Source organism: Tachysurus vachellii, chromosome 4 (genome assembly GCF_030014155.1).
Source record: "Tachysurus vachellii isolate PV-2020 chromosome 4, HZAU_Pvac_v1, whole genome shotgun sequence".
In the NCBI taxonomy this organism is placed as follows: Eukaryota; Metazoa; Chordata; class Actinopteri; order Siluriformes; family Bagridae; genus Tachysurus; species Tachysurus vachellii.
In genome coordinates this window covers 21,575,629-21,590,844 of record NC_083463.1, presented here as the reverse complement: position 1 = coordinate 21,590,844, position 15,216 = coordinate 21,575,629, and the positions used below count along the sequence as shown (strand labels likewise).

Genomic DNA, 15,216 nt, shown 5'->3' with positions numbered 1-15,216 from the left:
TTGTTTATGTATTGTAGCATATAATCCATTTAACCCTGGACCCATCCATTGTCTTTACCCCTTATCCTGCACAGCGACGTGATGAGACTATAGTCGATCCCAGGGGCTCAGGGCACAAAGCAGGGGACATCCTGAACAGGGTACCAACCCATCTATTGCATATTATCTTTATCAAAATTATTTTATTATTTATTTATTTGTTTTTTATTTCTTCCATGGAATTCCAAATATGTGAGATTGTAGATGAGCTCTTACCCCCTACCTTGCCTCATGTTATTGCTCCCAGAACAACAACTAGCTGTGCATAATGAATGTTGTCATTGATTTAATTTTATAGTGTCCGAGTGAAGCTAGACTCTGAATAATGTATTAGACTTGAGCTTAAACTGTTTTCAGTAAGTGCAGCCTTTAGGCTATTCAGATGAGACCATCCAGAGCAATCTCTCAGCAGTCTTTAGGCTATCCATGTGAAGCAATCCTCATCACATTCTCAGGTGAAGCAAGCTAAGAGAGGGGAAAGTGTGGTAGGGGGTCAGTAAAAACAGATTATTAGGTGTGCGCTTGTCCTTTAGTAGCCATACAGAATAGGTATAGTACTGTAAAAGTCAGTACTTAAAACTTACCAGCCAGGTTTCCTAAACTTGAACAAATGATTCCTAAATCTAAGGCTACTATAGATTTTTATTTGGTTTGACCTACCAAATAAGGACGTTGCTTAGTTTATTACTGTTTACTGCTGGGAAATATTGGTTTATGTAATTCTGCACAATACTGGACACTCTGTAAGCAATTATTCTAGCTGTTAAAATGTCACACCACTGGAAGGGAGACAGCTGTCATTCTTATGGAGGACCAAAGTCAGTATGCTACCTGGGAAGGTATAACAGCGCCGCCCTGTGGTCAATACGTATAGCTACTTAAAATGTGAATAACACGTTCCTTAATAGTGTTATATCGTATGTTTAGAGCTTTTTATTATTTACACTTTTGGGGTTTTTCTAATCGTAATTACAATCACAAAATCATATACAAAACCCGTCCCAATCCTCTATACTTTTCTAAACTTTTATTTTAACAGTGATAGTTTTGTTCCGGAAGTGATGTGTATGTTTACAAACCGCTATATTGCAAACAGAAGAACGGCTGAAATCCTACAGGTCAGTTTAGAGTTCAGTTTATAGCCTTTAGTTTTCTGCTTAAAGCTGCAACACAAAGCCGAAACACACAATATAGTATTAAATAATATAAGTGTAATGTCTCCTATACTCTGTTTTGTGTAGACCTCTGTCCTGTGATCCCGCCTTCACACACACTCACACACACACAAACACACACATGCATATACAGTACACACATACATACACACACACATACATACATACACACACACATACATACATAGTAAGTAAGTAAAGTTTATTTATATAGCACATTTATCACAGCAGAGCTGACCAAAGTGCTGAACAAAGTCAAAAACTAAACATAAAATAAACAAAACAGATGATACAATAAAACAATAGAACATAGACAAAATCCGATTAAAATGCCTAGGAATAAAAATATGTTTTCAACTTTAAAAGTTGTACTGGAAGGTGCAAGGCGAATGTCCAGTGGAAGTTGGTTCCAGAGACGGGGGGCTGCAATAGAAAAAGCCCTATCACCCTTCGTTTTTAAGCGTGAACGAGGGACAACCAAGAGAGCTCTATCAGAAGATCTTAGAGATCTGGTGGATGAAAAAGGAATAAGATGATCTGTGAGATAAGATGGGGCTTGACCATTAAGAGCTTTAAAAACAAACAACAAGATTTTAAATTGAATTCTAAAATAGACAGGAAGCCAATGAAGAGAGGCTAAAATTGGTGTAATGTGATCTGTTTTCTTTGCCCCGGTCAAAAGTCTCGCAGCTGCATTGTGTACCATCTGTAAGCGTGCAATGGATGACTCAGGAAGACCCAAATATAATGAATTACAGTAGTCAAGGCGGGAGGTGATAAAAGCATGAATGACTTTCTCCAGGTCATTAAAAGTTAAAAAAGATTTCAGTCTCGAGATGATCCGTAACTGACAAAAACTGTTCTTGACAACTGTATTAATCTGCTTAGTTAAGCAAAGTTCAGAGTCCAGAATGATACCAAGATTCCTAACCTGGGAGGAGTCTGAGGGGAAATGCTTGCCAAGCTCGTTTATAAGACCACTTCTCAACTTAGGGGGGCCAAAGACGATTACTTCCGTTTTATTTTCATTTAGTCGAAGAAAGCTATTGGACAGCCATTTCTTGATGTCCCCAAGGCAGTCCAATAAGGGTTGAATGGTATCGCCAGCTTTCAATGGTATGTACAACTGGGTATCATCAGCATATAAATGAAATGAAACATTGTGTCTCCTAATAATGTCCCCCAAAGGTCGCATATATAAATTAAAAAGAAGTGGCCCTAAAATGGATCCTTGAGGCACTCCACAGGTAATAGGAGCAACAGATGAAGAAAACTTACCTAACTCAACAGAAAAAGACCTGTCTCTAAGATATGAGTTGAACCACTGCTCATACACATACACACATATACACACACATACACACAAACACCCACACAAATTTTGTGTGTGTGATGATAAGAGGGTTTCTATAAGTGTGGTGTCCTATACTCTTTTTTGTGTAGACCCTGCCTTCACACACACACACACACACACATTTTGTGTGTGATGATAAAATGCTTTCTATAAGTGTAGTGTTCTGTACTCTTTTTTGTGTAGACCCCGCCTGCACACACATACATACACACACATTTTGTGTGTGATGATAAAATGGCTTCTGTTACATTTAAGTCACTGAAACCAGTTTATGCAGTTAACATTACAACTACACACAGTTACAGTGCTTTCATTGTTATTCCTACAGATTATATGTGTTTGCCTTAATACTGATAGTTAAACTAGAGGAAATATTTCAGTATATAAAAGTGCACATTAAAAATAAGAACACAATATTTCGTACTCTTCATCTTGAATTTTTCCAAGTAATAAAACAGTAATATAATAAATTACACATCAGTCATGTATTAAATATAACTTATAGATATTCTCATTTCCATCAAAACTGTTCATGAGAGCAAACACACTGTCGTTTAATTTATACTCCCAGTAAATGTGACAGAACTTCTAGATGACATGAACAATTAAGTGGGAAAGCATTTATCTTGACTGATCCTTATCTGTATACAAGTTAACTACAAATGTAGCTATGATATCAAACAATATCATTTCAGTACAAGGTTGCAGTTCTATCAATTAAAATGCCTTTTATTAGTTGGTTGGTAAATTTTACATAGCACAACCAATCATCACAGCCTGGGTTTACTGACTATCCACTGAAAGACTGAAACAGCCAATGTACTGTACGGAAAACTGTTCTTCAATGCAAGAACAGCTTACTCAGCATAATGACTTCAAACTCACAACACTCAGTTTCTGTCCGTCTAAATTGGACATCTGTACAGATAACTGATAAAATGCCAGTTTTAAAATTTAATGGCATTGCAATCAAAGACAGTTGATGACAGTTCTGGCAGTGTCTGATTATTTTTATTAAAATGTCAGTGTGATGCTACAAGGTACAAACATAGCAAAGGATGATGTAAAACTTGCAGGACAGCTACAAGTACACCAGCAACAATGGTGAAAAATGTGAAGAATGTTTCTATTGGCCATATATTCTGTGCAAGTCTGGATTGCATGGACCTTAACCCACTCTGCTCCAGTGGTGCCATATTATGGTTGACCATGTGCTCTGACCCCATGCAGAAATAAGTGTATTAAAGCACTTCATTTTTCTGTAATGTATTTGTGACAAAAAAAACTTCTAGTTGTTCTGACTGATTACACAATCAGAAATATAATTTACTTTAACCAACTTAACACTGCCAAAATGGTGTATCACTTATAAGACACAACATCATGACTTATTTCTTGAAAATAACAAATTTATGGACTTACAAATTGTAGTTCTAGTTGTAATCTATGGTTATAGGTTAAATATAAATTCAAAATAGTGTCCTGTCCTTGTACCTTTAGAACACTTTACCTTTTGTAGTGACCTCCTGTGTGGTGTGTGTGTGTGTGTGTGTGTGTGTGTGTGTGTGTGTGTGTGTGTGTGTGTGTGTGTGTGTGTGTGTGTGTGTGTGTGTGTGTGTGTCCAACAGTCAGTCTGTCTAGTGCGGTTGAAGAGGCCTCCGAAGAATGAGGTAATGATTCAACCCTACTGTTTGTCCTCCATGGCTTATGGCCAGCGACAGTCAATCATTATACACACAGTAAACAGGTTTAGTGATCTGCAGTTTGGACATAGCCTGAGTGATTGAACTGTTTTGAGTGCAGAGTTTTGATTGTATGTGTCACTTAGAAAAAAGAGTTTTTCCTTAATCCCAGTAGTACTGGTAAGTGCTTGTATGAGGAACTTGCTTCTATTTTATGATGGCCGATCAGGTGATCTAGTTCAATGCAGTTTATTTGATGGTGTTTGCATTTATTAATCACTATTAATCAATATGTCTGTAACATCATGAAGCTTAGTCATTTGCTCAGCTGCTCAGTAGGAGCTCTACTGCTTTAGAATTCAAACTACTGGATTGATATTAAAAAAAGTGATATTAAAACAAGTTTCTTAACAGTAAAGCTTTCTTTTTTATCACTTGATTTCTGAGCTGGTGTTTTGCTACATTTGATTATGTTTTGTGCCAATTTTTGTTGTTAGTAGTTCTGAATTCAATTTAACTTTTATGTAAGTGAGCTGGCTATGATTTGTGTGCTTCAAAATGAATCTTAAACAAAGTAACCTGGCATCAGTTTATGCAGGGTGATTAAAAAATCTTAGTCGTAAAATAGTAAAATAAGTATAGAATACAGAAAATATTGAATTAACCTATAAAGTAAGGAAATTTATATAGACAATTTAAAAATATAGAAGATGAATGCAGGTTTGTGCATCTTTGCAGTTTTAGTGCGATCTGTACAATATATGTAATATGTGCTGTAGGAAAAATCTGTTCGAGGCAGTGGATGTTGTACAAAAAGTCCAAGTAATTATAGTGTCGTACTGTTACAAGTGTTAAAAGTATTATTTGATGCACTCTGTATAATGATGTGTAATAATCCATCTCATTTTTTTGACATTTCTGAAGTTTAACTTTATTGTTTAAAATATGAGGCTCCTTTTTCCCACCAGCGTGGATGAATCGTTCAGTCCATGGCCCGAGTCCTAACCCTCTCTCGCTCTGTTCTTCATTGGAGCCCTCTACGGGTCAGAAGCATGTGTTCACTAGAAGAGCAGGCTCGTGCCATCTTTGCTTCTGCTGTAGAGGGAGTGCAGCCGGACAACATAGTGCGCAGAGCTCTACAGCGTCGGGGCGATGAGCTGCTGGTGGCTGAGCACCGTTTTGAGCTTCGTCATAACCTGCATCTGGTGGGATTTGGGAAAGCGGTGCTGGGGATGGCTGCAGAGGCAGAGAGGATTGTGGGAGATCACCTGGTTCAAGGGATAGTTAGTGTGCCTCATGGAATCCAGGAAACATTGCAACATCACAGGAAGCAGTAGGTATCCGTTGTATTTATTGTTTTAATTTGAAAAGGTGGATCTAGAGCACAGCTCAATATTTATTATGGGGTAAAAACAGCTTCATTTCAACAGCAACAGCTTCTCATTATGAAACAATGACTTCACAACCAATTAACTGGAATATAAAGTATAATTTTCTAATGCATTTATTATTTTATATTTAATTTTATTGACACTATTCCTGTTTGTATTTTTTCACCTATTTCCATTATTCATTTTTAATGTTTATTTTTCCAATATAGCACATCAACCTACAATTAACTAAAAATTAAATAAAATAATAATAATAATATACGTGTGGTAAAAGGTGTAACTTTATAGTACAAAAAGATTTCCAGTGGAAAAAAAAGTTTCTGACAACAGTCCTTTATGAGCCGCTGTGCTAGACTAAACATTTACAGTTAAGGACAGATATTTAATTGCAATTCACAGTGTTAATACGACCTTTGATGCACCGTTTCTATAATTTCAGGAATATGCTGCTAGACTCCAGCAGTAAAATCAAGGTGATGGAAGGAGCTAAACACAACCTGCCAGACACAGATGCCCAAAGATCGGCAGAGAGCATCCGGGAATTAGCAAGCAGCTTGACTGAGCGAGATCTGCTGCTTGTTCTCATATCAGGTAAATAACATTTTTACTTTATAATCAGCATCCAAGCTTCAACCAAGAGTATACATTAATGTGACTAACAACATGTTTGCCACTTGAGTGGAATTTTATGTAAAATGTGTGCTCTCGATGCTCTTTATTATTTTTGAAAATTTTGTAATAGACATTGTAGGTATTTATGTGTTTGTTTGCTTATTTGGCATATCTTTTTTTGTAGGTGGTGGTTCAGCTTTATTACCTGCTCCAGTCCCTCCAGTAACTCTACAGGAAAAACAGGAAGTGACACGTCGTCTAGCAGCTTCAGGGGCTACAATTCAGGAGTTAAACACAGTGAGACGAGCCTTGTCACTGCTGAAAGGTGGAGGCCTAGCACGTTGTGCAAACCCTGCCCAGGTAAGTCTATACTGTATAACTGTTTCCACAAAACCATTAAACATGATTCATTCATATAGCATATTAAAATGATTTGATTGTGATACATTTTTTTTATGTTTAATCCTCTTTTTTTTAATGTGGTCCCAGATCAGATTCATATCCAATACATTTCACTGCATTTCACTGTAAAGAAATTGTTGGGGGTTTTTTTCACACCTCCAGGGTATATGAGCTTGTCTTTCATTCATTTACTACTGTGACTTCCACAATGATGAAGTGTCTCACCGTTATGACTTATGACTTGTTGTTTATGATGCAAGTGAGTCATATATTTTCCACTGTTGATTTCAGAAAAGTGTACATGCACTTCTGGGCAGAGGTTTGTTTATAATATTGACAAATATGAGTCACTGTTTTGCATTTAGGGTGAAATTATGCAGCCCATCTAGTGTTATCCTAGAGTTCACTTGCATGGTTTTTGTTGTGGTTGCTATATTTTTGACCAAATATCTGGCTTTGCTGCATAAAGTATTTCTCCATTTCTCACTCTCTCTCTCTTACTTACACACTTACACACATAAAATGTATATGCAAATCCATTTTCTCTATTTCTCTATGAAAAGAAAGGGCATCTAGCTTCTATAACCTCTATAATGGCAAACAATATATCTACAGTATATATCAAACTCTGTATATTTCCAAACAATTTAAAATGTAAAGTTCTAAATTGAAAAGGATTGTATACAATGGAGAACCTTCAAGATAGTTGCCAATTTTCCCAGGAGCGGACATCACAACAAATTCAGTTCAAGGCCATGTAAAGCTTAGAGATATGACGATGAGGGAAAAATAACTACATATTGGAATCTGTTGTGGGATTTGTTGTTGTTATTTTTTTAAACAACAGATGGTCAGGACCACAGAAATGTTCTTTAGATCCTGATAAGAAAAAACAAACAATTAAATTAGGGTATACTTTTATTTTCTTTAATGTAATTCCATTTTGGCCCTTTTGTTAGGTGGTGGGTCTGATTCTGTCTGACATCATTGGGGATCCAGTAGATCTTATAGCCAGTGGACCAACAGTATGGAGTGAGACATCAGTCGAGACAGTTTGGACCATCCTGAACCGCTACAACCTCTCTGCCACTCTCCCTTTATCTGTGAAAGAGGTTCTGAATCAAATTGCTTCCCAACAGAAAAGCAGCCTGAAGGATCAACCACAGCAAGTCAACATTCTAAATACTGTGATTGGTTCCAACACTATTGCTCTGGAGTGTGCCAGCCTTAAAGCAAAAGAGTTAGGCCTTCGACCAGTAATTTTATCTCCAGGGGTGTGTGGTAATGTCCAAGCTGTGGCCCAATTCTATGGTCTGTTGTCTAGCTTCGCCTGTTCCCCAGGGAAGGAGTCTACAGAGCTGAGAGATCAGATACTTAAACTTGGGCCAGAGGTTGGGGTGAGGAGCTGGGAACTTTGCCAAACATTAAATAAATTGGAAACAGGCTGCCAGGAAAGCTGGCAGGCCACATGCTTGCTGGCTGGAGGTGAACCCACTGTCCATCTACTGGGGAAAGGTAGAGGTGGAAGGAACCAAGAGCTAGCCCTGAGGGTGGGGCTAGAACTCAGCAGGGCAACAGAAAAAAGCATGACCATGTTCCTCAGTGGTGGAACTGATGGTCAGGATGGACCAACTGAAGCAGCTGGAGCAGTTACTGATGGGAACATAGCATCAAAGGCCAGAAGTCAAGGACTGGACATTGATGAATTTCTTCAGAACAATGATTCATTTACATTTTTCTCATCCCTATCCAAAGGGCAGAATTTGCTTCTGCCAGGGCTTACCGGTACCAATGTAATGGATGTTCATATGCTGATTCTGCCTCCACTCCCCTCACCACAATAACAATAATTAATCCACTTGTTTGGAGATTTGTCATGAACTTTATGAAAAATAGGCTTAAGAAAAAAGGTAGATCTGTGTATTAGGATTGAGAGGATCAAACGTTCCTAGTGCCATCAAAATAAGAGGTTATTTTCATAATATGGTACGTGTTACATATGATTGTTTTAACAAGTAATCCTGTATATATAAAATATTTGGTGTGACTATAAAATATAGCTCTATGAGTGACCAATAAATAAGAAAACAACCACTTTTATATCCAGAAATAATTACAGAACTCATCAGTAAGAATGACCTTTTATTGTTTTTCACAACAGTGTCAATAGCTATCACTTCAGAGTGCATAGGGATGTGTGACGTGGTAGACAGTCTGTTTTTCTGCAAAAACCAACGCTTGGTTAGCCTGCAGACAAATACGTTAGTTATTTGCATACACCTATGAAGTATTTTCGGTAAGGCTTATAAGACAGCACTGCATTGTTTTTCTGGGTCATCTGTTGAGTGTAAAATAGTTAACAAATTCACTTTATTATTATTATCACTTTATTATTTATTATGTATAGTTGTAGTCAATTCGGTCCCTTTTGTGTTCAGACTCAGCTGGAAGGTTAAGTAATGCGAAATATTTTTAAATAAATTAAATGGTAATGTATTAGTTTTGCTGAAAACCCGAGCATGCTGAGACTAGGAGAGCTATATGGTCTTCACTGTTATATGTACAAGCTTGCAACTGAAAGGATGGACATGAAGTTCAATACATATCAGGATCCATAGATTTTACTTAATTACGGAGTCTTTCAAACAAAGTGCCGCTAGACGTCTCAAACGCCATTTCGAATAATTTTCGCCAAGCCACCTAACTGGTCACTGGCCATAAGTATCACCATGACTTCCAAGGCCTTCATATGCGCACCTCTGGAATGTTTTTTTGTTATCTTTCAGCAGTGTGGTTACAGTGAGACTTGGGTATTCTTAGTCAACGTGGTCCCATCACTCATGGTGTGACTTTAGGATTTCTCTGGCAGCATTCTCCCTGAACAGAAAAAAGATTGACTTTAAGTCAGACAGTATTTAGGGAACAATACAAGATCGGTAGTAATAACTAAACTAAACTAAAAGTTAGGATGCTAAATAATTAAACCAATACTTGGTATAGTTAAAATGTTTAATTTTTTTGTTTCATATAGCTCTGGGGAAAAAAACTGCACATTTACTTATCAATAAAGCTGAAATCAAATCATTGGTTTGCCATGTAGAGCATGATAGCCAAGTAAAGAATACATACATTTCATCTGAGAATACATGCACTACAAAGAAGTCTGGACACCTACCATCCACTCAGGTGAGTTGCTGTATCTGGTGTGCCACCTTTCTGTCCCCCAGTTCCTATATCAACGAAAAGGAATGATTTCAAAATAATCCTAAAATAGTTCTCATATGTATAATCCAGAATTTGCTTGAAAGGTTTTAATGTCTATAATTTACACTGATGAAGAAAACAGCAATTTTAATTTAAAAGGTCTACAAATAGAGATATTCATGATATGAGATGGGATGGCTATCAAGTTTTTGCAATGTCATGAGGTTGTCAATTTGATCATGAGGTTTAACTGACAATGGCATTATAAGAATGACTAAAATTACACACACATATACACAGCTGGCTTTGTGATTTCCATGTTTTGTGCTTTTCCGTTCTGTAATGTTCTACTGTGTTACTGTGTTCATCTCATGTTTCCTCCAAATATGCACATGGTAAAGAGTATATTTGTGAATTATAGAGCGTGTGCAGTTTTGTCATCTATCCTTTTGTGTGTGACAATTTTTGTTAAGTCTGTCTACTCTTTTTTCAACGGTACTTGCGGTAAAGAGACCCCTAATTTTCCTCGTCATTACTCGTTATTGTAATTATCATCCACATCATTTACACGTGTGGCACACGCCTTCTTAATCATGCCTAATAACATTTTAAGGGTTTCTCAGCAAGATCATATATCAAACCTATACCTAGGGTGTGCTTCACTCTGTATAACAGCATGACATAAATATCACTGATAAGCTGCATGAGTCTCCAGTCTGGGCTAGTAAGAAATCAGCCCAACATCACTTCTTCATCCCATCCTGTGTACTGTTCTTACAAACACAGGTTTCACCAAAACACCAAACAAGCTGCTTTTAACATTTGTTGACGGCACAGAATCTAATCTGAAAGGCAAAAATGAAAACTTTTATTTATGTTTTTTTATATTTGAAAAGGCCTCCATACTGACCAATCCAGCTTGTTCTGACCAGCTACCAAAACCAAAACAAAGATTGTAGAAATGAAACCGTTTTTGAATTCCTATGACTAGTACAACATAGTAGATAAAGTGTTTTAAAGAAAGTTACACAACCAACAACAAGGCAGATAGAAAGAAGGTTGGAAAATAACTTACCAGCTTGAGCAGCTCTGGGTTTTGGTAGCTGGGCATTGAAGCTGGATTTTTTTCATCACTTACACAAAGCTGGTCCTGTCTATAATATCCATATAATGTCTATTTTGTACTACAATCCCAAAACATATTTGTCAACCGAGATGTTTGCTTCCCAGTGAATAAACAAAGCACTTAGTTTAGTTAGCCGGATTCTCACCTTGCCTGTAGTACATATCGTTCACTCTGTTACCGTAAACTTTCCAAGCGAAATGTATGGCAATTAAACTGAGGATGAGCCAGCTGAAAAGGATTTTGAACACGGCGACTCTCATGTCGTTGGCCAGCCAGTCGTCCACAAATTCGGCCAGAAATGACACTAAACTGTCCACGACGCGAGAGAGGAACTCGAAATCCCACGGTTCCTCCATGTTAGCCAGGAAAGCTAATGCTAGTTCAATAAACCCTGTTGGTTTCACACACAACCTGGGCAAGGCTCAGTTTAGATGAAGTGAGACTATTAAAAAAATAAACAAACATCAGTAAATGGACGTTTAGTCATTTTCAAAGAATCTGTTAGACAGTGAAGGTAAACAAAACAAAAGTCATCTTCTTCGGGCAGCAAAAAATACAGACGATGCCACGCTGTAGCGCCTCCTATTTGTTATAGAGAGTTAAACAGCCTTTCCTATAATCCTTATGAATGGGATGTATGATGCACTGTTTATCATAGATATCTACATCTATGCTGTTTATGCGGATAATCCGCCATTTTAATTCAGGTTTGGTGATAGTCAGCAAGGCTAGTTAACCCATTTTTATACAAACTAAGTGTTCTGAGTGTTAAAGTCATTCTATTAAAGCAAAATTTACAATTTAAAATAAAGTGCATCTGTGCAACCTGGGGTAAACAAGGACAAGTGCAGGACAAGACAGAAAGACAAAAAGACAGTACAGGACAAGACAAAAGGTCAGTGCAGGACAAGACAGAAAGACAGTGCAGGACAAGACAAAAGACAGTGCAGGACAAGACAGAAAGACAGTGCAGGGCAAGACAGAAAAGACAGTGCAGGACAAGACAGAAAGACTGAAAGACAGTGCAGGACAAGACAAACAAGACAGTGCAGGACAAGACAGAAAGTCAGTGCAGGACAAGACAGAAAGTCAGTGCAGGACAAGACAGAAAGACAGTGCAGGACAAGACAGAAAGACAGTGCAGGACTAGACAGAAAAGACAGTGCAGGACAAGACTGAAAGACAGTGCAGGACAAGACAAACAAGACAGTGCAAGACAAGACAGAAAGTCAGTGCAGGACAAGACAGAAAGTCAGTGCAGGACAAGACAGAAAGACAGTGCAGGACAAGACAGAAAGACAACACAGGTCAAGACAGAAAGACAGTGCAGGACAAGACAAAAAGACAGTGCAGGACAAGACAGAAAGACAGTGCAGGTCAAGACAGAAAGACAGTGCAGGACAAGACAAACAAGACAGTGCAGGACAAGACAGAAAGTCAGTGCAGGACAAGACAGAAAGTCAGTGCAGGACAAGACAGAAAGACAGTGCAGGACAAGACAGAAAGACAGTGCAGGACTAGACAGAAAAGACAGTGCAGGACAAGACTGAAAGACAGTGCAGGACAAGACAAACAAGACAGTGCAAGACAAGACAGAAAGTCAGTGCAGGACAAGACAGAAAGTCAGTGCAGGACAAGACAGAAAGACAGTGCAGGACAAGACAGAAAGACAGCACAGGTCAAGACAGAAAGACAGTGCAGGACAAGACAAAAAGACAGTGCAGGACAAGACAGAAAGACAGTGCAGGTCAAGACAGAAAGACAGTGCAGGACAAGAAAAAAAAGACAGAAAGACAGTGCAGGACAAGACAAAAAAACAGTGCAGGACAAGACAGAAAGACAGTACAGGACAAGACAGTGCAGAGCTAGACAGAAATACAGTGCAGGACAAGACTGAAAGACAGTGCAGGACAAGACAGAAAGACAGTGCAGGACAAGACAGTGCAGGGCAAGACAGACAAGACAGTGCAGGACAAGACTGAAAGGCAGTGCAGGACAAGACTGAAAGGCAGTGCAGGACAAGACAGAAAGTCAGTGCAGGACAAGACAGAAAGACAGTGCAGGACAAGACAGAAAGACAGCGCAGGACAAGACAAAAAGTCAGTGCAGGACAAGACAGAAAGAAAGTGCCGGATAAGACAAACAAGACAGTGCAGGACAAAAGACAAAAAAGACAGAAAGTCATTGCAGGACAAAAAGAGGAGACATCATCTAGTTGTGTTTAAAGGCAGCAGTCTTTTGAAAAACACCATCTACATCACTTCTACAAAAAAAGGACCTTACAAATACAAGCCAGTACACTGGATCAGAAGCCCAGAAAACTAACCAATTCTAATTACACATAATTTATTTTTATGTGTAAAAGTAATTTTCAGATGCTAATCAGCAATTCTAAAGTATTGCAGTGTTGCTTATTTTGAATGTTAATATATGTGGTACTGTGTAGTGTACTTAGTTCTGTTTTAGTTCTGTTCACAACTTAGTTGTGTCTTGAAACTCGTTTTATGTAACACCAATGCAAATGTTATTTAATTTTACTGTGTACTGCACCATTAAAAAAGTAGTAATGTACTCTAATGGTTGTTGGTTTAAATGAATGTCTTATCACACGATTGCTTTTTGTATATCTGCAGCCCTTAGCTCTGTCTTTGTTTTATCTAGCACCAGGGTCCTGGAGAAACGTTGTCTCATTTCAATGTGTACTGCAACAGCTATATACAGTATGGTTGAAATGACAATAAAAGCTTCTTGACTTGACTTGACTTCATCCCTTTTGTAAACTAGTTAGACTTATTTTAGTAGACCTATTTTACTTAGAAGTGTGGCTATATCGATGCTTCACTGTATAGTGCTTTTTAAGAAATTTCCCTCTTAATGTTTAAGTGCAGGTTATGGTTGCTTTGCAGAGTATTTTTCATTCATATCATTTCATCAACTAGATCTGCTCCCTTCTAATAGAACTATAAAATGGGATTCAGTGTGAGTTATATTTTATTTACACCCCTGTCCAACATTTTAATAATCATTCATTTTAATTTTATCCATGCTAAGAATCTCCTCACCTGTACTATAATTTTTCTGAACCTGGATGCCTGGATATAACCTGGATATAACCTGGATATAAGTGTCTAGACACTTATACATAGGCTTTAGGACGGTCCCAGTGTGCAAAAATGTAAATCTAAACTTTATCTTTGTGGAAGGAGTGCCAATTTATATTCAAGGATCCTGAATATATACACTGCTCAAAAAAATAAAGGGAACACTTAAACAACACAATGTATCTCCAAGTCAATCACACTACTGTGAAATCAAACTGCCCACTTAGGAAGCAACACTGATTGACAATCAATTTCACATGTTGTTGTGCAAATGGAATAGACAACAGGTGGAAATTATAGGCAATTAACAAGACACCCCAATAAAGGAGTGGTTCTGCAGGTGGTGACCACAGACCACTTCTCAATTCCTATGCTTTCTGGACGATGTTTTGGTCACTTTTGAATGCTGGCGGTGCCTTCACTCTAGTGGTAGTATGAGACGGAGTCTACAACCCACACAAGTGTCTCAGGTAGTGCAGCTCATCCAGGATGGCACATCAATGCGAGCTGTGGCAAGAAGGTTTGCTGTGTCTGTCAGCGTAGTGACCAGAGCATGGAGACAGGCCAGTGCATCAGGAGACGTGGAGGAGGCCGTAGGAGGGCAACAACCCAGCAGCAGGACCGCTACCTCTGTCTTTGTGCAAGGAGGAACAGGAGGAGCACTGCCAGAGCCCTGCAAAATTACCTCTAGCAGGCCACAAATGTGCATGTGTCTGCTCAAACGGTCAGAAACAGAGTCCACGAGGGTGGTATGAGGGCCCAAAGTCCACAGGTGGGGGTTGTGCTTACTGCCCAACACCGGGCAGGACGTTTGGCATTTGCCAGAAAACACCAAGATTGTCAAATTCGCCACTGGCGCCCTGTGCTCTTCACAGATGAAAGCAGGTTCACACTGTGAACATGTGACAGACGTGACGAGTCTGAAGACGCCATGGAGAACGTTCTGCTGCCTACAACATCCTCCAGCATGACCGGTTTGGCAGTGGGTCAGTAATGGTGTGGGGTGGCATTTCTTTGGAGGGCCGCACAGCCCTCTGTGTGCTCGCCAGAGGTAGCGTGACTGCCATTAGGTACCGAGATGAGATCCTCAGACCCCTTGTGAGACCATATGCCGGTGCAGTTGGCCCTGG

The 15,216-nt window shown here is 38.7% G+C and overlaps 2 protein-coding genes across 6 annotated transcripts; one reads left to right on the top strand and one right to left on the bottom strand.

Annotated features, from left to right (window-relative positions):
* Nucleotides 1–1,100: 1,100 nt before the first annotated feature.
* On the top strand, nucleotides 1,101–8,749 carry glyctk (glycerate kinase). 5 transcript variants are annotated; one of them, XM_060868346.1, is made up of 6 exons: nucleotides 1,101–1,157; nucleotides 4,197–4,238; nucleotides 5,219–5,583; nucleotides 6,081–6,232; nucleotides 6,438–6,613; nucleotides 7,615–8,749. In XM_060868346.1, exons 3-6 carry the CDS (start codon nucleotides 5,240–5,242, stop codon nucleotides 8,497–8,499), a joined length of 1,557 nt encoding a protein of 518 aa, XP_060724329.1. In that variant the 5' UTR covers nucleotides 1,101–1,157; nucleotides 4,197–4,238; nucleotides 5,219–5,239; the 3' UTR covers nucleotides 8,500–8,749. The 5 variants fall into 5 exon arrangements, with proteins under 5 accessions (XP_060724329.1, XP_060724328.1, XP_060724326.1 ...); XM_060868345.1 differs by lacking the exon at nucleotides 1,101–1,157 and having other exon boundaries at nucleotides 4,122–4,238; XM_060868343.1 differs by lacking the exons at nucleotides 1,101–1,157; nucleotides 4,197–4,238 and adding an exon at nucleotides 4,319–4,430.
* Nucleotides 8,750–8,828: 79 nt separating this feature from the next.
* Nucleotides 8,829–11,559, bottom strand: tcta (T cell leukemia translocation altered). The gene is made up of 3 exons (XM_060868348.1): nucleotides 11,131–11,559; nucleotides 9,831–9,885; nucleotides 8,829–9,532 (listed from the first exon to the last, which is right to left on the bottom strand). Exons 1-3 carry the CDS (start codon nucleotides 11,339–11,341, stop codon nucleotides 9,490–9,492), a joined length of 309 nt encoding a protein of 102 aa, XP_060724331.1. The 5' UTR covers nucleotides 11,342–11,559; the 3' UTR covers nucleotides 8,829–9,489.
* Nucleotides 11,560–15,216: the final 3,657 nt, after the last annotated feature.

Excerpts from the sequence above, each read along its gene's own strand:
- glyctk (XM_060868346.1), top strand. The coding sequence starts at position 5,240 with ATGGCCCGAGTCCTAACCCTCTCTCGCTCTGTTCTTCATTGGAGCCCT. Across the intron at positions 5,584-6,080 it reads TTGCAACATCACAGGAAGCA|GAATATGCTGCTAGACTCCA; the intron begins GTAGGTATCCGT and ends CTATAATTTCAG. Across the intron at positions 6,233-6,437 it reads GCTGCTTGTTCTCATATCAG|GTGGTGGTTCAGCTTTATTA; the intron begins GTAAATAACATT and ends CTTTTTTTGTAG.
- tcta (XM_060868348.1), bottom strand. The coding sequence starts at position 11,341 with ATGGAGGAACCGTGGGATTTCGAGTTCCTCTCTCGCGTCGTGGACAGT. Across the intron at positions 9,886-11,130 it reads CGATATGTACTACAGGCAAG|GAACTGGGGGACAGAAAGGT; the intron begins GTGAGAATCCGG and ends TCGTTGATATAG. Across the intron at positions 9,533-9,830 it reads GCAACTCACCTGAGTGGATG|GGAGAATGCTGCCAGAGAAA; the intron begins GTAGGTGTCCAG and ends TTTTCTGTTCAG.